At 48.7% G+C, this 25,197-nt stretch overlaps 1 protein-coding gene across 1 annotated transcript in view; it reads right to left on the bottom strand.

The window, feature by feature from the left end:
- CSMD2 (CUB and Sushi multiple domains 2) overlaps positions 1-25,197 on the bottom strand; it is a 300,763-nt gene that overhangs the window by 5,293 nt on the left and 270,273 nt on the right. Inside the window, 13 exon segments of the mRNA XM_048054254.2 lie at positions 435-522; positions 1,260-1,372; positions 1,943-2,104; positions 2,695-2,760; positions 3,406-3,585; positions 5,699-5,810; positions 7,161-7,234; positions 10,332-10,505; positions 11,442-11,615; positions 12,834-13,013; positions 13,807-13,983; positions 20,098-20,280; positions 22,701-22,874. Coding sequence (XP_047910211.2) covers positions 435-522; positions 1,260-1,372; positions 1,943-2,104; positions 2,695-2,760; positions 3,406-3,585; positions 5,699-5,810; positions 7,161-7,234; positions 10,332-10,505; positions 11,442-11,615; positions 12,834-13,013; positions 13,807-13,983; positions 20,098-20,280; positions 22,701-22,874 — 1,857 coding nt within the window.

The raw sequence follows: 25,197 nt of genomic DNA, 5'->3' as shown, positions 1-25,197 counted from the left end.
AACCAGAGGTGAGAACGGAGCAGCCTGCAGGGTGGAAATGCTTTCAGGGAACTGCGATCCCCTCCTTCCTGTGCAGCGTGGATGGCTCTGCCTCAAAAATGAAAAACCAGCTGCTGCCTCATGTAACTACCTCCAGCCCCCTTGGCTACAGAGACCTGAGGGCACCTGACTTCTCTACCCCAGTGGCTGGTTTGGGTTTTGTCAGCTCTCTTGTAAACGATGTATGGTGGGGAGAAGTACAGGGGAGACAGGCTGGGCCTTCACTAGAAAGGGCTACGTGAAACCTGACAGGTCAAAAACAACCGGGGGATCTGGCCCAGCAGGGTTGAAAGCCACTACCAGGGGCAGTAGGATTGTTTCCTGCTTGAAAATCTCCACTACCGCCAATATCTAGCCTTTGACAATTAAAGGAAGAAGTGTTAGAGGAAAGTTACCCAGTCTCTGAAGACCAAACTGCCCAAACCCTTTGCCACGCACGAAGCCCTGGTACACAAACGTGCCACTTGACGACTCTGATGAGACCTGCAATGACATGAGACCAGAGATTAACAGATTTCTTCAACACTTCCCTGGGTTTTTATCACCTGTCTTGTCAGTCTTTTTCAACTTCATGCACAGCATTAATTTAATTCAATTCCCCAGAAAAAAGTGGCATTTTAAAAGAAGTTTAACTGCCCAACAACTTGTTAAGACTCTCACATCTCAAGGGGAGGGTGGTGGCGGAAATCTTGTTTGCAATAAACTTCAGACCATGCTGCTGATTCAACAGGGACAGCAATGGCCCTGAGCTACGACTGGCCATGGGTCAATCAGATGCACATTTCTTCTAAGCTCCAGTGGATCTCTTATGGGCATGGGAAGCTACCTGACACAGAAATTGGGTTGAGAAGTTGACTCCATAAGGGAAGATTAGCTCTTCTAACTTGATGTTATAGAGATATAAAACGTTAACATGGAATTAATCATGTTGGTTTCTCCTCTAGTGTTATCTGGAAGACTTACAGATAACCAGAGGGCAGTAAGAAAACATACAGCTGCAAGGGAGTGTGGAAGAGCTGACTGCTCATGTAACATTATCTCATGTGCTGGAAGAATGCCCTATGTGCCCTTCAAGCAAGCAGGGCACTGGAGGATAACAGCCTCATATTGCTACCAGCTAAGAGAGTTATTTCACCAGCTGCAGTGAGAGGAAAGCTGGGGTTATGATAGCAGTGGGATGAATCGTGTGGACTTTGTATACGATGTGTCCGTGCACTTACATGTCCATCTAGAGCCCATTTATCATTTTTGAACTTGTTTAAAAAGATCTCCACTGGCCCCATTATCTGATAAACCTGGAGAAGCAGGTGCACATCTTCTTTCTTGTAAATGCCTGGAACACAAGTGACTTTGAATCATGAGATCGTAACAATTCAAATTTGAAGTAATTCACTTTCTACCTGTCAGAGTAGAGAAATCATCTCAGAGTGGGCAACAACTCCTCCTATAAATCTATCAGTGGGATACACCAGGAAACACACCACAAAACCACAATCCCACATCTGCCCCCCATGATATTAAAGACATTCTGCACATAGGAAGAGACTCAGCTGTTAATGTTTAGCTTATATTACCAGGTCAGTAACAGTGCTCCTTCGAGGGCAGGTACAAGGGGCACTTACGCCATTTAATTGTTTGTATTACACTACAAGTCCACCACTCCAGCCCTGTGGGAATGCAAAATGGACTGGGTTGTGCTGCCTTTTAGTTCGAGTCACAGCAAACCCAGGTACAGGACTTGTTCATCTTGGTCCAGGCAAAGAGTGGAGACTTCAAACCTGGGTGGTTCTGTCCAGCTCTATCACAAAATCCACACTGTTCAGGTAACAGAGCACACTGCCCCTTTCCCTGAGACAACACCATGAGTACAAGTCCCTACAAAAGGCCACGTCGGCTCCCTTACCGGACACCTGGAGCTCCACGCCGCTGTGGTCTATTAAAGTGGCATTGACTTTACTGGTGACAGGGTCGAAGCTGGTGACAGACAGCATCGCAGGCTGCTTCTTCCCCATGTATTCATAGGAGCCTTTCCAAAGGGAATTTCTTGCAAACACATCAGCAGGCACTAGAAACCACAGCAAACGGGAACACAAACACAGGACCATTGCATTGCTGCTTATTTCCATTTTTCAGAAGTCAAAATAGAGTGAATTTCTTTCTTTCCTCGAATTCAAAAATATGTATTTAAATATCTCAAATCCCACCCACTCTCTGTATTATCATCACTGAGTACAAAGCCAAAGAGAGGAGAACAAACAAGCTGATGACTTTAATTTTGTTGTTTTGACAAAAAAAGCCATGGAAGTTTTAAAAACAAACAAAACCCAAAAATGGATTCTTAGGAAAAGCTAACACACACACACAAAAAATCCCGACATCCACCAAAGTTTTAAAAAAGCTCTGATGTAAAACATTCTAGAGGGCTTGAATCTCCAGGGAGCGCAGTGGATGTTGGTGCTCGACTCCCTCAAGGCTCCTGTCCGTTCTCCAGCCAAGCATGAAGGAACAGGATGGGGCGTGTGGGCTGCTTTCACCAGCCCGGCTGTTTTAGATGTTTTATTGGCTGTTCTGGGGACAGGGCAGGAAGGGATGGTCCTCGCCCTTTGCCACAGGGCAGTGCTTTGCTTCCCACAGAGAGCCAGCCCCATCACGTACCTGACACCTTGGCAAGTGGCGGGTCCCGCGCGGTGCCAACCGGCCTTCCGCTGGGGCGGATGTCAGCTGGAAGAGAGGGACAAACCTCAAACCAATGAATATTGGTGCATCCGACACTGTTGAGACACTGTTTTTTTCTGTCGTGGCAGTACTCGTAAAGGACAGCCCTCACCTGATGTTGCTTGCACACGTAATGGGGCTAACCATCCTACAGGGGCTTTGCGTGGGTTCCTGCCCACCTGCTGCATCATGCACCTACCCATCAGCACAAGGCTTTCATTTACTGTCCTTGCCATCATTTATTGCTTTGCTTTCTGCTCCAAACCAGTGTCCTGAGACAGCAACCATGCTCCCCAAGAGCCACACAGCTGTATTTCAAGACTACATGTTCCTGACCTAAGACTTTAGCTTTGGGGCAAATAAAAGGTTGGTAAGGTACAGACCAAGGTTCATCTTGTGCAGATGTTTCTAGGTCCAAACCACCTGGCAGAAAATCCCTCCCGTCTTTTCCTTGCCTCTCTCCCGGGATCTGGGCAAGACCCTGTGACAGCTGTGGTATCTGCAACCAGCTCAGCCACGCAAACCCACGACTCTCTCTAAAGAGCCAATGTAGCTCCAAGAGCAAAGCTGGTTTCTGTTGGGCTGCAGCGCTCCCCTCTGCAGAGATGGAAGGAGAAGCCAAGCTGGCATCATGCTGCTCAGAGCTTTTACCGAGGCAAATGGGTGGTTTTCCCGTCCAGCTGCCATCTGCTTTGCAGGTTCGATGCTCAGATCCTCCAGTGAGATAGTACCCGTTCTGACAGGAATAGATCAAGGTGTAGCCCAGGGATGGCAAATCCAAAGCCCCGACGTTGGCGTGGGAGGGGGTTTCTGGCTGCTTACAGTGGTGAGCTGAAAAGCACAAAACCAGAGGTGAGATTCCCCACCCAGAAAGGCAGAAGAGTGTCACCAGTGAGGTCAGCAGGGACACAACTCTCTTTGAAGAGTATTTTTCAGCAAAAGCTTTCTCTGATCACTGAGGGAGACAATGCCATGCCTGGATTTTTCCCAGCCAGATGAATTAATGAGACCATTTCCTGTGCTTCGCTGGCCAGATTGCTCTTCCTGGCTGAAGCTCTCAGGGGATCCTTCACTCAGTTCCAGCTTCCATGAACTAAAAAAAAAATCAGGCACCATTATCCCTCATCTTTTAAGGAAAAAAAAAGTCAAAACCAAATGATGCTAAAGACCTTGTGCCTGACACATAGAAGAGAAGAAAGCTCAATTCACCCTCCTAGAGGTGAGCAGGAGTTTGAGCTTCTTGGGGTTAGACGGGCACTGCTGCCTCCGAGCAGGGATGCAAGCATTTTTAATGCCTTCCCTTATAGCTGCACTCAGAAAGGCTGGGAAGAAAAACTGAGCAGCCTCCTTCCTTCTTTCTTTTAACTTACACCCGAGCAACGTGTCCCAGGAACATCTGCAGGCCAATACGTGCCTTCACAGAACATCAGGGCCCAGTAAGTCAAGCCAATGACTCCAGCGGGTGCATTCCAGATCTGTTTTTACATAACCTTTCTTCACAGGACCAGTGTCCTACTAATAATTTGCATCTACCTGTTCATAGGATCACACAGCAAGTCCTCAGAAGCGTGCAATAGCCATAAATTCCTATAATTGCTCAATAACTTCCAGGAGATGGCCTACAGAAACCTAAGCTGAGCTTGTCCAACTGCCTGCCACCAGAGAGAGCATGTGCGTGTGCCGCTCTATCAGGCCTTGTAGTAAACGTGTCACCACTTTCCTTGAGAAGTTACGGCACAAAGCTAATCCATCACAGCGCCAGGAAGCTCGCTCTCTGCCACGCTGTAAATTTCCCCGTTCTGTCGTTCTCAAACCGCTCATGAATGAAAACAAATCCTCAGCAGCCTTCATGAGGTATTATCTTCATCCTCGTTTTAAAGAAGACGGAAAATAAAATTCGGAAAGGCTGAGAGACCAACCTGAACTCGCACAGCCATAAAGCCGCATCCGAGACCCCGTCTCCGAGCCCGCAGCCCTGCTCAGAGCCAGCAGCTCAGCACCACATGAGCAGTGACTGCATCAACTCCACGCTCCCGTGCTGAGGATGGAGAATGTTGTTCACAGAACCTAACAGCAACAACTCAGCAGCCCTTGCTGACACAAGTCGAAAATAACTTCTATTTCAACACATGTAGCACCAGGAGCAAAATCCCACTTACAGTCACAGCTGCTGCCATCTTCCTGCCATCTTCCAATTCAGCAGAGGGAAGCCTGCGAATCTGGGGTCACGTTCCCCTCACCAAGGCGAGCAGTGGGGAAAGGCAGCTTCCAACAAAACTGCCCCCTCTCCCCTGATGCTACTTGTAGGAGTTTTTAAAAGGCAAGCACCCAGCTGGGTTACCTGCCTGGGCTGCTCGCAGTATGCGTCCCTGCAGGGTTTGTTAACTGAAAAATATCTCGCCAATAAACCATCTCACAAGAGAGAGGGAGAAGATTTGTAGTACTTATGATACAGAGGCCATGATGGATATTACAGCTTAAATACATTAACTCAAATTCCTTCTGGTGTAGCAGGGAAAAGATGATGGACAGCTTAAAACAAAGAGCAACACATTATTAAAGACGAAGAGAAACACTGCTTTGCTGGAGAACCCTTCTGGCTAAATGTTAACCATGTCCCTGGAGTGCGAGCTCACATCTCGGCCCTCAAATGTGGTTTCAGAAGCACAACACAAAGCCTCACCTCAAACTACATCTCTGAGGAAGGAACAAGTTAAAAAAAATCTTATCTAAAACCAGAAGTGGCTGCTGGTATAAGTGTGTCAGCAGAGAAGTGATCATGCGAGCTCCCCTTTTCTTCAAGGACGTGTTTTTTCAGAGCCTTCCCCAAAAGGTACCAGCTCTTCAGCGCCAGCCATTTGCATGGTGAAACACACCACCAACAGAAGATAACAGCACGGCCAAAGGCACCGGATTCCCTTTGGCCAAACATCCCAACACTTACGGACGCAGTCCGGCTGCACGCCGCTCCACGTCAGGTTGGGGAGGCAGGTGCGGGTGGTTGAGCCCTGCAGCAGGTACCCCTTCTGGCACTTGAAGAAAATTACGCTTCCCACCTGTTTCAATAGGAGACAAGACACTGAGCTTGCCACTGCTATGTACTTATAATACAAAAGCACTCCTATAATTTTTCATCTTCTGTACGCTGAAAAGGTGATTTGCCTGCTTTCTGCACTCACCCCCCTGCCGGAGTCTAGTGCCAAGACGTCCCTCAGAGCCCCTGGAAACCTGCAGCCTTTAGCTGTGCTGGGAGTTACTTCGTTCAGTGATAAGGAAAGCTGCTACATCTTTTAAAAACACCCAGAGCTAGCACTGTATTTAGAAATGGCTAAAACTTCTGCCAAAAGGGACATTCAAAATAACTAGTATCGACAAACATTCCACAGCTACAGTGTAAGTGCCAAATTGGACCGTGAACAGCAAAAAGGATCACAAAAACTGAAAACTGACTCCTCAACATTCCTGAGGTATGCCTACTTTTTGCAGATTATTGACTTTCTGTATTTGGTTTCAAGGTGGCTAAGATCACCCCCTGCTTCAGACAGGTGGCAGTGTGACGCAGTTTGGCTGTGAGCCCCAATACTTCAACCGGATTTGCTTTCAGACCAGGATACGCTGGCATACGATCGCCACGAAGGGCTTTGAACATCTCCCCTGTCCCCCCCAGGAAGGCCGTACCATGCCGGCCGCTTTCTTGCTGCCTGTGGTTGTGCTTTATCACACACTTGCTCCTGGATTCTCGGTGGGCTGCTGAGGTCCCCAGGGCACCGCATCTGAAGGTGCAATTTCCCCAAATTTCCCTTCTCCATCACCACCTCACCCCCAACGAGGCAGCTCTGCTACGGCGTGCAGCTCGCAGACCAGCAACCCTCACAAAAATCGGACTTAGGGTGTCTCAAGATTAATTAAATACTAGAATTAATTCATTAAAACCCAGGATTAAGATAACTAATTAGCAGCAGAACTGGCAGATCCATTCTGGCAGGGGTGGCTGCATGGAATTAAACATCCCGGCCCCGGCCCTGGCTCTGTTGCAGCCGGCAACGGGCGCCCACGGAGCCGGCAGCGGAGGCCGGAGGTGGAACGCCCCAGGGAATTGCTCTGCTGTTTTTTCTCCTTTCCGCTGATTTCACAGTGTACGGATTACGAAAACCACCTACAGGATTTAGTCTGAAAATGAATGGAAATTTCGCCTCCGATGTGAATACTAATTATGCTAATAACTATTAATTAGCGCTGTAATTAATATTATAAATAATGCATTGCTAGTTAATCCCCTACAAATGCACTGAGGTGTAACGGAGCACGCCGTGACGTCCTGCCCACAGACGACTCATTAATCCACGTGAGGACTCGGACTGACCGCAGCCAGTACCACCGAGGGGACCCCGCTGCTGTGACTGTACCTGGTAGCCCTGGGAGTTGTTCTGCATCCCAAAGAGAGGCACGCCGGGGTCCGCGCATGTTGTGAGGCTCGGGTCTTAAAAGAAAAGAACAGAGATTGTTTTAAAGGAGCTCTTGTGAAAGCCACGCCAGAGCTCTGCCTTCCCTTGCTCTCCACATAGCACAACCATCCCGTGCCTTTGCAACGCGAGCAAAATATTTTGCTACAGAAGGAATACACAGCAACAGGGAAAAATACATGGATATTTTTGTTCCTTAAATCCCTGACGGTTGCAACGCAACCTAACCAGAGGCGCACTATCACCCAGGAGAAAATGTAAGAACATAAATCTTGTCTCAGAGACATTTCCCTTCCCTTCCCCTGTTCTATACTCCACGAGCAAAGCAGCTGGCTCCCAGCGCCGTGCCCGCCTTTCCCGCTGGCCATTCCCTGCTCCGAGGGAGCGATGTCCCTGTCGTCCCCTGTGCCCGGGGTCAGTGCGTTCGTCCCTCTGGGCAGGGCTCAGCCGGCCCTCGCACGCTCACCTCAGCACCTTGCTAGTTTGTGGTGATAGATGGGGGCTGGAAATTTTAATGCATCTCAGATACATAATCTCTCTTTATGCCTCGTTTGGTCTCGATCTATCAGAAGATGAATACACACAATTCAGTAGGAATACTTGCTCCTACTCTTTTAGCACTTATCTCTCTTTTTTTTTCCAGTGTGTCGACAGTAGCAGGACATCAATGGAATCGAGGCAGAGATGTATTACGTTATTATCAGCATCCCAAACAGAGCAAAGGAAACTAGAGTTTTGGGGTAAAAGGCAGCTGGGCAGCCTCAGGTTCCCTGCTCCTTGGGATCACAAGACTGAGCTACGCTGCAGTGCCCACCTGCAGGGATGCTCCAGTACCCCACGAGGGGATAACTCTGTTAGCAGAGACCTGGAACATTGTGGAATCTCATTCAGATGAGATTCTGGTCTGGATTCCCAGCCTTTTTTCTTCGACGCACTTGATATTGCTATGAGAAGGACCTTAATTCTTCCCCCACTTCCCTGCCCTGCCCAACCCCTCTCTATACTTAGTCAAAAAACTCCAATTAACAGGATTGGGCAAGGCAAGAAATCAGCTCTCTAAGAAAAGTCTCCACAACCCAACACAGCGGGGGCAGAAGTGGCCTGTCGCTTCTTGCTGCAACTGTAGGGAAATGGAGCACAACTTCGGTACCTAACAGCCTGGTTATTTATTTTTATGCCTTTATTCCTTATGATCTAACTGATCAGGTGTTCTCAAAAGTCACAAAACAAGTACAAAATGTGGCCGATCTGGGGCTGCAGCACACAAGCTAATTCATTTTCCATCATCCAAATTTGCTGAGATTTTGCCATTCATCACTGACACACTTTTCATAGATGCCCCCAGATAAGTCACGTTAAAATAAATAAAGAGCTCCATCGGCTGGATGAGGTGGAAGGTGATGGATGGCACAGGGTGATGGAGGGCAGAGCCGCGGTCTCCTGGCTGCATCTGGGGGTCTGGCAGCGCTGACCACCTAACGTGTCTCAAAACTGGATGAGATCTGGCTAAACAGAGCATTTTGGGTTTGGCTGCCTGTGTTGGCAGCTGACGTTTCAGGTCAGGGATTTGTAGACACATCTTTCCCTTCCCATGGTTTGTTTTACAGAGACAAATTCAAGGTACATTTCACCAGCAGCACGGAGAGCTGTTTGCTGTGCTCGAACGCTGCAGTTTCACACAAGGCTCGGGAGGGCTGGGTGCCACACATGTACAGCAGGATCCCTGATAAGGGATTGCAAGGAAGTGATGAAGCATTAGAGAGAAACCTGACACTATCCTCTAAAGCCAAAATTTACAACAGTAGGCATGTGCTCCCAAGTGCCTGTATGCGAGAGGCTCCTGGTGACATCAGCAGGAAACCAGAAGACTCTGACATTCAGGTCACAAATATTTTTACATAAACGTAACTTGCGATACATTTAACATGTAGTTAACAAGCCAGGGTGATTGAGAACAGTGGAGAACAGGCTGAGCTCTGTTTCTGCCCCAGCTGGGGGCAGACAACGTGGTGATGATGCTGTTCTGGCAGACAGCTAAGGCACACAGCACAGAGCCTGTGCAGCTCAGCACCACGGGAGCCCCGGAACTCAAGACTGGAGCCAGAGTTTTAAATTGGTGGAGAATGCTGTGACTAATTATGATTATACACATCCCTTAGGTCTCCAAGGGTTCTGGAAGCCCCAGAAAATAGTCACATGAAGACTGTGTGGGGATTTCAACCTGAATCCCAGCATTACAGCTAGGCAAAGCAATCTGTAGGACTTTGTTCTCTGTATACATCACCTTCACATTACAGGAGTTGCTATTCTGCCATTCTGGATATAATTTAGACGCAGCAGAGAACATAAGAGCTCTCACGTTCGCAGTTTGGGCAGAACTGGGTTTTCCTGCAGTTTCTGTGAACAGGACAGCCACGCTCAATGGCAACCCATGGCTGATCTTTGCGGCTGCGTTGCATTTCAGCCACATTACCAATAATGATACGGTGCGTTTCCACAGAGAGATGTGTTGGGCTGGAGGCCCCTAAGGAAGCCTGGAAGCAGCACGGAGACCACAGAGTGCAGGACTGCAAAGCCAACAGCCTGGATGTTGGCAGGGGGACGGCAGCATTAGCACAGTGCAGGGGACGAGTGCAGACGCAGCGCTGCGCTGATGCGCCGCCACCATCCCCAGCTCCACGGGTACCTTGGGCAGCACCAGATTTTGGGGTCTTTGTGTGCTGCTTCCCTCTGCAGGCTCTCCCACAGCCCTCACACCCCACGGTCCAAGTCACCAACATTAATCTGGAAGCTGTGCAGAGGAGCTCCCTCCTTCCTCCCTCCTGCCCGCCACCACCAACAGCAGGGGCAGGAAGGATGGGGACAGGCACTGAGTCTAAGCCGCAGACTTCAAGACAAGGAGGTGGGTTGTTGATCACCACCTAGTACGGTCAGAACAAAACAAAAGCATCATCTCTATACAACAGGAAAATGCTCTCATTTTCAGGGAAACAAAATGCTAATTTCTGCAAACCCAGAAAGGGAAAGAAAAGTAAAACCCCACACTTTTCTACAAAGAAAACTGCAAAACGACAACTCTGCTTGTAGCTGCAAGACAGAGGAGCCTCCCCTTACCTATGCAGCTGGGCTGGGTCCCGCTCCACATCCCGTCAGACTGGCAGAACCTCCGGGCTGATCCCACCAGCACCAGGGGGGCCAAGCAGGAGAAGGAGACGAATGAGCGGTACGTGAAGCCTCTGTCCTCCCGCCTGCCTTGAGCGGGTATCCCAGGATCACCGCAGAACACAGCTGCAGCAGGCAGAGACCAGAAGATTGCAGTGAGCCTCCTCAGGAGCAGGCAATGCTAATAAGCTAAAGATGGGTCTATTGATGGCCCGGACCTTACTACTCACTGCCATCAAACTCAGTGATTGACTAGGGAATTACTAGTGGCAGGAGGCGTTGCTGGCTACTTCCCTTGTAATTTTCTTTTTTTTGCCAACTGCTGTTAATTAACTTCCACCTTCTCCCCATCTTTTTTTTTTTTTTTTTTCCCTAGCAGCATGCTTAGCTTTAAAATGCATCTCTAATTGCACGATGTCAAATTGCTGTACGGTTCCATGTCACACAGAAAGCCCACTAATTATACAAGATCCAGGGAAAGGTGCAAGGAACACAGTGAGGGCTTTGTATGATTTAATATGAAAATGGCTATTGTGCAGCTGCCAGCCATTCAGCCAAGAAAAGAAACTCAAATCTGCCTTTATCATTATGAGACACTTAACTAATTTTTTGCATTAGCTATTTTATCAAGCACAGAGGTTTCCAACCAGCCAAAGCTCTGCCTTCACAAAACATTGCTAACTTCTGCTACAACACCACAGTGCCCTTTGTGAAGGGTTGGCAACATTTCAGGAGCCCTGGCTTCAGAAGACTCAGTCTCTAAGGAGACACGCAGACAAGCAACTGGAGTTTTAAAGATGCCTCATAGACAGGAACATGTGAGGGGTTCAAACCCATTGCAGACCTGACCTCACACCTACATTAAAAGGGGCAAAGTGTCCAGATATTTAACTTCACGCATGCTGAAAATGGCCCCTCTGTGACATTGCCAGGCTGGACAAAGTTGACACTAAAATCAGTTGCATGGAGACCAGAGATGTTGGAGAAAGGGCATCAAACGCCTGGGTTTTAAGCCCAGCCCTCCTCCCAGCTCACACACAAAGACGCAAACGCTGTACTCACGGAAGCACTGCGGAATTTCCCCGCTCCACGTCCCGTTCCCCTCGCAGGTGAGCACAGCGGGCAGGGAGAGCTGGTACCCTTCCAGGCAGGCGTAGCTCACGCTGGAGCCCCAGCTGAAATCCGAGCCCATGACTTTGCCATTAGGGATGTCTTGCGGGGATTTACAGATGATAGCTGAATGAAAAACAAAGGCATAATCGGTTCTCGACTTCTCGGTGTAGTTATTCTCATTAACAAGCAAATTCATGTAGGATCAAAGTTATATGCTGCTCTCAAAGAGCATCTCCTGGGACTGGCCTAGTAGGGGCAGTGTACAAACTTTTCCAGCTGTGTATGCAGTTGTAAACCCTACGATTTTACTTTGAAGTTTGGAGTTAGCCAAATCCCAAATCTTGAAGTCAGATTTCTGAGTCTGTGTTCACTTCCAAGCGAAGGTAAGAATCCAGCCTGACTTAGTGTGAAAACTCATCTAAGACTCCCTGAAAGATTCATGGATTTTGGAAAACCTGGCTGAATCTCAGATTAGCAGCTGAATCAATAACCAGCCTGTATTTCATTCACTCTAGGGTGTTTTAATATGACATTTTTGCAGTGCTTTGCTTTTCAGCTGAGGGGAGCACTGGGAAAGATGCTAAGCTCATGCAAATCAACCTGGCCTCCAAATGAGACTCTGGCCACATTCTATATTATTCCTGCAACATTAGCTCAGTGGTGAGAATGAAAGAGGAGTGTAAGAATTGCTCTTTACAGCCTCTGAAGGAACTAGAGTATATTTGGAAGTTTCTACGTGGTCTGCATTTCTATCAGAATCATGACAGGTAAATTTTCCAGATTGCAAAAGAAGTATACAGCTGCCGCTACAAGCCTTATCTACACTTGGTGGGGGAGTAAAACACTGGCAGAAGAGATCCAGCCTGTCCTGCAACTGTTCTATTATTTCCCTTTCCTATCTCTGAACTAGAGGGGCAATCTCAGAATGGAGAAATAATGAAAGGAGTTGGAAGAAACATTTTTCAGACTTCAAGATGATGGGAAGAGTGTGTGCCCGCAAAACAGAATGCTTCATTCAAGTTTTATCTGAGTTTTTGTGACGAGTAAGTCACTTAGCTCTCCGTGCTTCACTTTTCTTCTTCTACCCTAGGGATAATAGCAATTCCCTCCCCTCCAAGCATGATGTGATGACTGATAGACCTAAAGACAGCAAGGTGTTCATGCTATGTTGAGTAATTTGGGTAAGTGCTATAAACACAGTGGACAGACTGAATGATAGGACCAAGAAACCCCTAGGTGGGTTCTGGGCACTATGCAGTAGTTAGTGCCTAATACCTTGTGTCCCAGGTTACACCAACTTTGTGGCCCATAAAACTTATATCCTCCTACATTTACTCTTACCCTTGCAGGCAGGCTTGGTGCCATTCCAGGTTCGGTCTTTTGTGCACGTTAGAGAGGATGCCCTGTCTGACTCCATCATGTAGCCAGGCATGCACTGGAACATCACCGTTTTATTGTAGGTAAAATCACCGCCCAGCCTAATGCCGTTGGCTGGGACACCGGGGTCACCACAATTGATCACTGCCAAAGGAAAAGAAAGAAGCACTTGTGGCTCACCGTCCCTCGTCTCACACTTCTGGAGCTGCGATCACTAGAAACCTGGCGGTCCTGAACACTCTTCAGAGCAGGATGTAGCCCACTAGTCACAGAGAAGGGAGCTTTTGTAGCACAGAGGAGTCGGAGAGCTCTGCTAGCTAGCTGGAGCAGGCTGGGCTGTAACATGTGGGGGAAACTTTGCTTCTACTCGGTGGAGCGAGCAGTGATGTTAATGGCACATTAAGGCCGTGCAAGAATAAATATTAACACACGTTAAACATCAAATAAAACCTGGGTCAGATCTGGGCTAGCTCCTCAGCCTAGTTACAGTCTCTTACGCAAAACCACATCTGCCAACATCTGTGCTTCTGCTGGAGGCAGGAGAGAGGCACACAGAGACCCAGCGCCTTCACCAAGGGTCTCTGGGCACAGGCTCTGTCCACGCACATGGTGGCTCCCGGAGGCAGGACTGCTCACGTTCCGGAAAGCCCCCGAGAGCCCCTCCAGAACACTTGACATCTACTCATGGAAGTTATTACAGAGCTCCCTTCACCCAGCTGGAAAAAGACAAACCCAGAGCAAGAGTTTTCCATTAGGCAGTCACAGAGCTTGCAGCCGGAGTGACTGGTGCTGGCAGCAGGCAGTTTAGCCGAATTTCTCAGCACAGAGCACTCGTGTGCGCATCCACAGCGAGCCTTCAACACGCTGACAATCTGCCCGCAGAGCCTGGCCAGCATAATTCAGAGCTCATCGTGCAGGAACCCGTCCCAGCACCCACCTGTACACTCTGGAGTGGTCCCGGTCCATGTCCCGTTCACAGTGCAGTGCCTGCTCAGCACCCCTGTGGAGTAGTAGCCTTCCCGGCACTGGTAGATAATGGAGCTGGAGAAGATCAAGCCGTCGTTAAATATAACCTTCGCGTTGCTGGGGGTCCCTGGGTTTCCACAGGATATAACTAGAAAGCAAAACGGCCAGGTGAAAAAAGCAATCCCTGCAAATAAAAAACAAGGCTTTTATCCTGCAGTTGACTGTTTGACATAAAAGGAAGATTAGCTGCAAAGCCACCGGATCAAATCGGACAGCGCAGGCTATTCCGTGGGCAGCCAGCCACGTCAGTCTGACAGCATCACCACCACCGGGTACCCCCCGAGCAATGGGTCCTGCAGCATCCCTGCCTGGGGAGTGGGAAAACGGCGTCCCTGCAGGCAGTCGGTCCCAAAGCACCAGCACCTCTCTCCTGCCAGGTGGATCCCGCAGTTCAGAACCACAGCCAGGCCTCTTGGCTGCTCTGCCAGGCTGAAAGAAGAAATTTTTTTGGTGTCTGCTTGTTGCAGAGGCCTTCTTCTAGCTCTCAGTCCACACCTGGTCCTCCAGCTTTGCCAAGCAGTGGTGCCCTGCCTGGGGTGCCTCCGTCCCCCAGCGGTCCGGGAGCCTGGATCTGAGCGTGCCACTTTGCTTCCTGCCCCCTTGGGAAGCCGACAGCTTTGCAGACTTCAAAGGAATGAAAGCAGCGAGGGACCCTGCTGCCCTCCCCCTGCAGCACCGCCACTGCCTGGTTATCTCCAGGTAGGCCTTCAGAGGAGGGAGAACGTTGTGGGAAGGCAATTACAGGTTTGTCAGCGCCCCAATTTTTTGTCTAATGCACCACAGCAGTAAAAGGGCGTTGGAGTAAGTGGTGATGCATGAAGCCCTGTCAGGACAAAATAAGCACCTGCAATAATTGCACCCAGCCCTCATTTACTCTGAAATTACAAGACATAAAAGAAAATCACAGGAATCAAGGAAAGGCTTAAGCTGCCTGGATCTTTGTCAAGGAAATCCCTTGCTCTTTCCCCTCGCCAGCAATGTGCCACGGTCTCTGCAAGAGCACCAGCCTGGGCACACACAAGGTGAGCCCCCCCCAGCACGTGCACCCACCATGCCACTGCCAGCCCTTCTCCACTGGGAAACGCAACTTTGGGCCACAGCAGGAAAGCAGCGAGCACAAGCCACCAAGGCAAGGAGAGAAGTCTCCCTCTTCCTTGTCGCTAAGTTTGCTGACAGCCTGTTAACATACGAGCTTGTTGGAGGCATATCTGTTTGACAGGAGGAAACTAATAACCATTCTGGACCGTGCACACAGGAACTCTGCATGGCACTAACGCCATCCGAGGTGCTCTCTCGTTACGGATTTCTCATGCAGCCAGTGTCTCCGCGTCTCATTTCCAAGAGATGCTGGGATAAAAGTCAGATTCTATCACCCCAGAAAAAAAGCTTGAAATTACTATTTCACTGCTGGTCCATACATCAGCTGTTCTCTCCTGTCCAGCCTCCTCCACATATGCCTGCGGCCAAACATGCACGGATGACCCCAAAATATTACTTTTGTGACTAAAAGGAGACTTATGGAAATTGGTTAATCTCAGTGTACATCAGCTACAGCCTCTGTGGTGCAGATATAAAAGAAGCCATAAATGTAAGGATGAAAAGCCTTAAACTTAAAATCATAAATTATATATATGTAGGATCCAATCACTCAAGTGAGCAGTAAGTGGGTAAATAATTCCCTGTGGCTTCAGTGGGAGGTGAAAAATGAATGAGACCCCAAAAGAAAACTGTTTTTGCACTGTTTTTAATGGAGTATAAATCGTAAATACCCTGGAAGTCCCATAGTCATATCCACTCACGTCTCCTGAAGAATCTCAAACCCAATTATCTTTAAGTCAAAATTCAAGACAATAAGCTGAAAATCAGCTGCAATGGGGATTTCTTGCAGTCGCTGCTTCTTTACCAGGGAAGTATTCCAGGAAACGACACTAACTTGGAAATGACTGATATGACAAGGAAGGTTTGACTTTCAGCTGCTGCGAGGAGCGCAGGAGGTACCGGCAGCCACTCATCTCACCCGAGCCTCAGTTTCTGCCACGCTCCAGAAGATACGCCAGATGAGCCCAGGAGCCCTGACCCTCCGTGCCAAGACCCGAGCAGCACACATCTCCCTGCAGAAGCCCCGTGAGCCCTGGCTCCCAGTCGGCTCCCACCACACAGAGCATCCGTACCGAGAAAAACCTCTGCTGGGCTGCGGAGCACCATGGGGTGCACGCACAACACCAACCACGTGCACTGCTGAAAGGTCCCCGTGCTGCTATGGAAACATTTCAGACATCTCTGGGACTTGTGGATTATTACAGAACTCCCCACCTCGGGGTTTCTGGGTTTGTTTCTTTATCAAAAGTAAATTTTGTTCCTGTAGTTATTTCTGTGAAGTTCTTTTTAGCAAACACCACTGAAAGGCTTGCTAAAAGCCATCAGTATCTCTGCCAAAGACAAGGAGAGTGCCCTGCGCCACAAGGAAGATGAGAACAGAGCATCACAATCAGCAAAAGCTGTCTGGTGAGTGCTCTAAAAACAAATGCTTGGAGCTGGTGGTGAGACTTGTCTGTGAAGTCAGCCGGGAGCCAGAAGGCAGCCAGAGAAACAACCCCCAGAGAGCCACCAGTCATGGAACGGAGTCAGTCCCAGCATGCTGGCAGAGGGATGAGCCTGGCTGGGCACCCTGGCAAAGCGTGTGGCACAGAGGTCCCAACTTCTGCCACTGCCAGGGATCAGAAACTCTTCCCTGTGGCAGGAAAAAGAATGGGGATCAGTTCCAGGATAACTCCATCCCCACCAAGTACATGCACACCTCTAACGCCTGCCTGCAGACACGACTTTCCAAATAGCTTCAGGCCAAGCAGCATGGCAGGCTCCAAGCTCCTCCGAAAGTGGGACAGAAGATGGCACAGCAGGAACCAAACACCTGAAAATGTGTTCCCCAACCCTCCTGAAAACTCAGCTACTTGCCCTAGTCTAGGAGCTGTACACTATTTTCAACATTTCATTGCTTCCTTTGGCCTGCAGAACATGAAGTCAGTGGCGCGCTGCCTCACCCCCCTTTGCTGCTCACTAACTTACTGTGCAGGTATCGAACACCAGCAGCTGCTAACTGGTGTGATTTCGAAGCAAGCCGACTGGCTGGGGCGAGCACAAGAGCAGGATGCATGGGCTGTTGCTGTCGCACTCTCCCAGAGTTCCTCCTCCCAGAAGAAAAATTTTGGCTCCTGGGGATGCTTGCTCTGTGCTCATGCTGGGGCAGGGGGGACTTTTGTGTCTGCCTTGACTTCTGCTTACAGCCCGAGCTGCTTCCTGGGAGCTGGATGCTGCTGGGGGGCAGCTTCTCCCATGCACTACAAAGTGGTTCTGCTATAAGAAACACTGCAAAGTCCAGAGGTGCTCCAGAGCTCAGCAATGACTAGTCCACACACCCTTTTTTTCTGAAAAGCTTATTTGAATTGCTCCCTTGCCTTCTTTTGGGTCTTGCCTTGTCTTTTCAGGGCCTTCACCAGTGCCAAGAGAAGGGCACTCTCCTGCAAGGAACAGCGAGCCCTGCTCCTCTAACCTGCAGCGAGGAAAAGCTGAGGGCTGATAACTTCTCCCAGAGCACAAGTGCACATCTGACTGTGCTCGAAGTGACATGTGAATACAGTGTCCTTTGCGCGTCCCCCACTGCCCTAATCTTTATAACCGTTGCTCCTTCTTTCGGGCTTTGCTGCCACCTGACTGGCCGGCTGAAACACTCCCTTAATGATGTCTGACACATCAGGCAAAACCTCCTGCTGGAATAAGACACAGCCGAGAGCCCGTGGAGTCTCACAGCCTTTGCTTCAGGGCTGGTAATTTCCATGCTATTTAATTTAACCAGTAACCCACATTCCACCTAACTATGCAGAGAGAGAAAGAAAAAAGCAGCCTAAACCCAAATTCCAGCTCTGCCACCTCGCATGTCCTCGGTGGTCAGATGGGGATGAGACAAATCTCAGTTCCTTCCCCCTGCATTATCACATTAAATAAACACGTTTCTGTCTACTGAAACTGCCAAAGAGCAGCCAGGGCCCCATCTCATTTTGGATGCAGTTTTAATTCATCTGGTGAAACAATAAACATTATAAAAGCAAATTTCTGCTCAGCTTCTGAGTGGAGGAGGGAGCACGCAGCAGAGTACGACTGGTGAACCCCCTCCTGCACCGCTCCTCAGTGAGCACAAATGGGGCATCAGGAAGGAGAAAGAAGGAAAAACACATCTAAAATGTCATTTACATCTTAAAAACTTGCTGGAAATTAATGTTAAACGAGATCTGCCATTTTTAGAAAGCTAGGGAAGCTGCTCTTACTGGGGACAACAAAGCTGGAGCAATGTAAAACAGACTGAGAGCAGGAGTCCCAGGAGGAGCCTCTCCAATTAATTTAATTTCAAACAATTTGTACATTTTGGAGAAGTCAGTTGTGGTTTCTTCCTGCCTCCCTGTTCCTTTGGTTTTTATGGAAATATTCCAGCTGGTAAAAGGTAGCAGGACTGAAAGCTGGTGAGTTTGAAGGTCATCCTTTGTGAAGCCCAGTACTCTCGCACACTTACATCCCCTCCATATGGCTGTACTGGTCCTGACGCAGGAAGCCACTGCCAGTCCAACAATCAGCTCCTTGACTTCAAAGACAAGCACAGGCTTTGTAATTGAACCTATTACGGCAGCTTGCTCTCTCTGAAATGGAAATAACAGCTCCTCTCCTCTTCCTTCTGCTTACACGGTAGGATTTGCATGGTGTCTGCGCGCTTGTGTGTTCATCTGCAGTGGGCCCACATCTCCTGCTGAACGGACCGAGACCCTCTGCGCTCATTTTGCAGCTTATCTGGAGAGCAATTTGCATTGAATTCCCTGGGCAGGTGAGCGCTGGTGACCTGTGAAGCCCCATCAGGCTTGATTTTGCTCAATTTGGTGGCTGAGAGCTGCGAACAAGTGGCTGAGTCACAGCTAATGCCCCGCAGAGGTGCCGAGTGGCTGCGCTGCCACGCTGGAGCTTTTCCACGTCAGCAGAGATGCCTGCTCCTTCCAAGCACCTGCCTGGGCACTCAGCCCTCATTTTCATTTGCTCAAAATTAATCTCTCCCCTCCGTCTCCTATAGCTACCTGTTCCATAAACTTGAATATAACACTCAAAAGTGCAGTCATAAGAACACCTTGTAGCGCTTGCAACTTGCCGTGCATACAGATGACAGAGACATAGCTTACTGCTCATCACTGTAAATTACTTTCCTATATTGGCCAGTCAGCACTTAACATTAAATGACTACATTATAGGCCTAATGTTATTATTATTCATAAAGTATGAAAAAATCTGCCAGGGATCCTTATTTTGGTGCCTCTAGAACCCGATGGGTTATTTATCCTGAGATTAATGAACAGAGCCTTTCTACTGAGAAAAAAAAAGGAAAAAAAAAAAAAACAAGACCTGAGTGTATTAATAACACGATTCAATGTCTTTTCAATCAAGAGCTCCATCAATTTGGAATAAATTTCCAATTCATTTACAAACTGTCTCTGAGCTTTTGGCTTTCAAATCAGCTGGAGAGAAGCACTTGCCCAGGTCTCCTTGCATTTGGTATCCTGCCTCATTTTGGCTTTTGTTCTTTCCCCAATTGATTTTTAAACACTTTTATAAAACAGTAGCAGTAAGCAGCACAGCCCAGAGAATCTGGCTGGGGGTTTATTACATTGGATTATGGGGTCTCACTTGATTCCTTCAAATAGGAAAATAAGGGGTTTGGGTTTTTTTAAATACAAAATATGCTTACTGGATTATAATTTGCATTTTGCATTTCTGCTTAATGTAAATGACTCTTGCATGTGCCAGTGCCAGCTTTAACAGCGGTTTGAGTCTATTCACATTACTCATTCTGACACATTTCTTTGATAAAGCAACAATTAATCAGTGGTACCGGACCTGCAGATCTGCAGCCAAAATGGACCATCTAGTTGGACGTGGGATGCAGAACAAGAAATTCACCCTGTGATTCTTGCAGTGAGCGACGCTCTCAGGAGGATGATCGACAAAGTGAGGACCAGTGCCCAAAGGCTCTACCTGCTCTATACCTCAGTCCTGATGTTGGCAAGAACCTGAATGGCCTCGTAACCAAAACCGAGGGGCTGGGCTGGACAGGCAGCCGACCCTGAGGCAGTACCGGTGTGGCACAGGAGGTGTGGGGTTGCAGAAGTACCTTCACATTCGGGCTGTGTGCCGCTCCAGGAGCCGTTGGCTTGGCAGGTCCTCTCAGATGAACCCCGGAGCGTGTACCCGGGCTCGCAGCTGAAGCGGACCATGCTGTCTACATCAAACTTGTCTCCCAGCCCAATGCCGTGAGACGGGATCCCCGGGTCACCGCACACGCCCTGGCTGCCCCCTGTTAAGAAGAGAGCACAATGCCATCAGAGTAAGTGAGCCTTGGGGCTTGGCCCTTCTCCCCCCTGCACAGCATACGTTCAGAGGACGAGCACAGAGATTTGGATCGTGTGGCTGACTCAGTTTAACTCTCTGGCTGGCTTCCAGCAGAGAGGGAAAGTTCCACAAGAAATGTCCCCCGACTTTGGGAGCACATTGTTTTTAAGCTGGTTGCAAAATACGGCCCTAGCTCCTGAATCTCAAGATGGAGTCCTCACCAGCTGCAGCTGCTTTCCGTGGCAGCTGCTCCAGCAGACAGCAGCTTGGTTGCCAGCATCAGTCATGTGGATGGTTTCCCTCCAAGCAGAAATTACAACATGCTCCAAGCCACCTCAGCAAGCCCTACTGTATTTGCAGAACAAGAAGCTGTTGGGTTTGGAGTACGGAGGCGATAGGGATCCAGCTGAGAACCATCCGCTTGTACAAGTTGTGAACACTTTGTGCTGCTGGCTCTAAGTTAGGGGGACAGGAGGAAGGGAGCAGCTGCAGCAGATGCCTCGTGGGGGTTCGCTGAAGCAGGCTGGAGAAATGCCCACCTCTTAACTGCCTGATGCAGGCTCACACCATGTATGCCTGTTCTTGGCTTTCTCTGCTAATGATCTGTGTAAACACATCCACCCCCAAGCCAGGAAAGACTACTCCACTCCTGCAGCTAGCAATGAAGCTCCCAGTTCCCGAGCCTTCTGTGCTTTGCTGCAGGTACAACCTTTGCAGTGTTACGTGCAATGTAAAATATAATGAACATATTCATCACCTGGGAAAAACAGTTGCTTTTAAAAAGAAGGGGGAGAACGCTGCAGGCTCAACAGTTTCTTTCATACCAACTTACATCAAAATCTTTCGTTTCATTGTGCAGGAGTTGCCATCAGACAGTAGGGATCTTTGGTGCACAACAGAGACAATCTGAGCTCCCAGCCTCCACCCTGGGTTGGGAAAGAGGCCTTGAAAAACCTCCCCTGAGCAAAAGGCAGAGAAGACATGAGTCTCTGCCCCTCCTGCTCCAGCTTCCAGCAAGGACTTGCACTGGGGAGGCACTGAGGAACAAGGCTCTGGGGTAGAGTTTTGTGTTCTTGTTACAGTAAAATAGAGGCACATGACTAAAGGCTTCATTCTTCACTGCTTTGGTAATTGCACCACCTGATTTTGGGGTAAAAGAGGGCTCCTTCCCCAGGCTGTTGGGTGGAGATCCTGGTTCTGAGGTACTGGGCGTTCACTGGGCCCTGGGTCAGAGAGGACCCGTCAGGCACAGTCAGCACTGGTGTAAAGCTGCCTCCACGAAGTCGTTCAGAAAAATCACACACAACAGATGTCAGCAGGAACTAGTCAGAGTAATGCTGAACATCCCAAAAATCCACCCAAAAAGATGACAGAAGTGACAGTGAAAACTGCACGGGGAAAAGGGACGAATTAGAGCGGAAAACCCTTCCAAGCAGCTACAGATCAGGAACTCTGCTCTGCAGATATGGCTTCTGAGTATGAGGATGACTCTGCCTCATTGCTTTTTCCCTTCCAAAGCAGAGGTTAAATTTGGTCAAGTGCAGCTGCTAAATCTAAGCGGTACAATTAAAAATTAACACTTGTCCCAACTGCTTTGCTCCATCTAAGTTCTTATTTTGTCAGTATCTGTGCTCTCCAAGGAACGAGTGACAGGATGGCACGGAGAGGGCTTTGTACAGCATCCTGCCAATTATTCAGCATCTTTCCTTCCAGTGGAGGCCATCAGCTGAGATCCCAATGCCCTGATTTCAGGAAGGCTTGGCAAGCATATCTCTCTGTATCCCACACGACTTTGACCTGTCTCACCAGGGACATTTTTACTTATTGGGATGTTTGCAATGCAAGACCCTTTCTCACTGGCAAGGGAGCAAGGAGGGAGTTCTGAGGCCAAACTGCTCTCAGCTGAGGTACTGAGACCTGGGACAGCTACGGTGCCATAACAGCAGGTGTCAGGCCTTGGAAAGGGGCCACACATGCTCTTTTACTGGAACGCACATGCAGAAGGGTCAGATGCTGGAGTTAGGATGCAGGGACCTGATTTTTCCTAAGACACGTTCACCCTGTACAGACTCCGCATGGAGAAAACCGTAACCAGCAGGCTGCAGCACACCTCCTGCCACAAACATTTGCTGCAGTGATTTATTCCTCCTCTTGCAAGCTTCGTGGTTTACTCTCTGCCAGTGCTTATCATCCAAGTTGCAGGAGACTGGATAGCTGAGACAGTGATTTTCAGTATTCCACGATCCAAAATCTCTGTAGCACACACATTTCTCCAGCTCATCAAAGCCCGTCAGGCTGCCTCCTTGCAGGGCAAAGAGCAGTAGTGCTCTTTACCCTGCGAGGGACAGGACTGTGCCATCTCCTCCTGCCCCGAGTGCAGCTCACCTGAGCAGTGCGGCAGGGAGCCGCTCCAGCGCCCGTCGAGCTGGCACATGCGAGTGGAGTTGCCGATCAGAGTCCGCTTCCCGAGGCAGCTGTACCGGACCACGGAGCCGACGGTGTACTTGTCACCTGAGATCTGAGCGTGCGGCGGGGAGCCCGGGTGCCCGCAAGAGACCACTGCAAGAGAGAGACGGGACAGCTTCAGCCACGGGGAAACTGCCTGTGGGACATGTTCAGAGGCGGACAGAGCAGGTACACAGCAAAGCCTTTCATGTTCGAGGTTGCTACCTGGGATCTTGGCAGCTCAGAGCCCACACATCTGCCCCAGAGTGGCCTGAGCCCACCAAATGGCTGTGCCCAGCCCCGGTGATGGGCTCACAGCAGGGTGCAGGTATGGCACAGCAGACCTTGTACTGCGTCCTTGTGGGGGACACACGCTGCTCCTGCAAGAACTGCCACGGGTTTGTGCATAAATGCCTACTCCTAACACTGATGGGCATTTCGCAGGTTCCTTGGGGACACATTCCTTCTTAAACACGAGTATCTCCATGCATACCCTCATCCCCATCCACACCCGGCAGCGCCACGTCCTGTTGACACAGAGCTGTAATCGATTACTCGATGCTATGTCACATCTGAGGAAATTATCCTGGCGGATACAGAGCACTGCTCGCTCAGCCATTACTAGTAAAAAAAATAAACACAAACGCACAAAAAAACCAACCCCCACCGCTAACAATAATTAATAGGTTTACTTTAGCTTGGCAATCAAAGTGGAGACAGCGAGGGTGTTGACAAATATACCAACAGATCTAGGGACTACTAGACAGGTTTGGATGAGGATCCTCAGTGTAAAGACCATGCATCGTTTGGTTTCGGAAGGAAAGCATCCGTAACGGATATGTTCTCTCCCTCCGCTAGAGTCTAAAAATACAAATACTGGCATTAGGTAGAAAACATGATGTATGTTTCAATAAAAAGGAGAGCACGCTTATGTTTGGGCATGTGGGCGTTGAAATATATTGGTGCAGAGCTGTGACTAAAACCAAGGACGCTTTGCAAAGAAATGGGTTTGATAGCTAATACTTAAACTCACACTGTAACTAACAATTTAATAACAGATACTCCAGCAGACTCGGCTAAGCTTAAAACCTGTGGCAGTATTGAGGTTTTTAAAGGATTTATATACACAGCAGGAAGACTGTTTCTTCTGATGCATTAGGCTCTGCTCCCATGTACTTTCCTTACCGGGCTTGCTCTCCCACCCCTTGAAGGAGATCAGCTCTGTTTCACTTCCTCTTTAAAAACAGGTATGAGACACAATTCTCAGCCCAAGCCTGTCAAGCTTCTTGGCTTATGTTTTAGAAAGTCCCTTGTAATTCTACATACCCAGCTATAAACACCTTTAAGGGGTATGGGTTTGAGCACTGAGCACAGCCTAAGGTTGACACAGAAAGAAAACAAAGACATGCAAGAATCTCTTACATTATTATTCTTATTTGTTTTAAACTATTAAGCCCACAAATCAGAGGATCATTTGTGAAACTGACTGGAATTTCCAAAGTTTTGAGAATGCCCACAAATCCTCCAAGTCAATGGATGTTCATCATTTTAAGAACGGAGATCCCTTTTACTGAGCTGAACAGCTGTGGACTGGAGAAGCCCAAAATATCAGGCTCCCAGCTTTTAGAGGAAACTACTGCCTTGGAGTCCCTGCAGCTGTGTTAACACGTGGTTATCACTTGTCAATTCCCACAGCCCGTGCAGGGTGCTGTAAACGCAGGAAGGTGGCATGCTGCTAACAAAAGCAAAGAAAAATGTACCGAAAACTACGTTTTATGACTGTCAAAGAATAATACAAGAAAAAAAAAATAAAAAAAAAACAGTTGTGGCTTTGGAACAGCTCAGCTGATTTTCGTACTTAAGGAGATCCATTTTCTGACTGCTTTACTGATTTGTTATGCCAGGTGACAGGAGATCCCAATTGCTTTAGTCTCCAAGAAGGAAATACTAGAAAAAAAGACTCCTGAGATGCTGTGTCAAGACTCGGACTTGGAGGTGTCATCTTTGCACTGCTCTTTGGGCCAAGCCCCTGGCTGCTAATGCCAAGGGCATGACAGAGCCTCCTGCATGGGGCCAGCACGCTATGCTGAGGGCAACACCACTGACATCTTTCATAAAATGCCTGAAGAGCTCCTAAACTAGGTATTACTACTACAGCACATGACCAGCAAGAGCATTTTATGTCTTTCTACATAAGGTCTTCTATACTATTGGAAATATCCCTTAAGCCAAATCATTGCTCTGAACCTCCCAATTCTTTCTGCAAACCGCAATGTCAGAAAGGGCAAGGATACTCTAAGGAAGGGAGAAAAAAAATAGAACGAGTCAAGAAGCAAATCCTCTTTACCACCTGCTTTGCAGCAGAATAAAGGCTGTGTGTATTTCACCACCACACCATCATTTCCCTCCTCCGAAGCCATGGGGATGAGTGGGTGTA

This window comes from Anser cygnoides, chromosome 24 (genome assembly GCF_040182565.1).
Source record: "Anser cygnoides isolate HZ-2024a breed goose chromosome 24, Taihu_goose_T2T_genome, whole genome shotgun sequence".
In the NCBI taxonomy this organism is placed as follows: domain Eukaryota; kingdom Metazoa; phylum Chordata; class Aves; order Anseriformes; family Anatidae; genus Anser; species Anser cygnoides.
The sequence above is the reverse complement of the archived record's forward strand: the minus strand, read 5'-3'. Positions and strand labels throughout refer to the sequence as shown.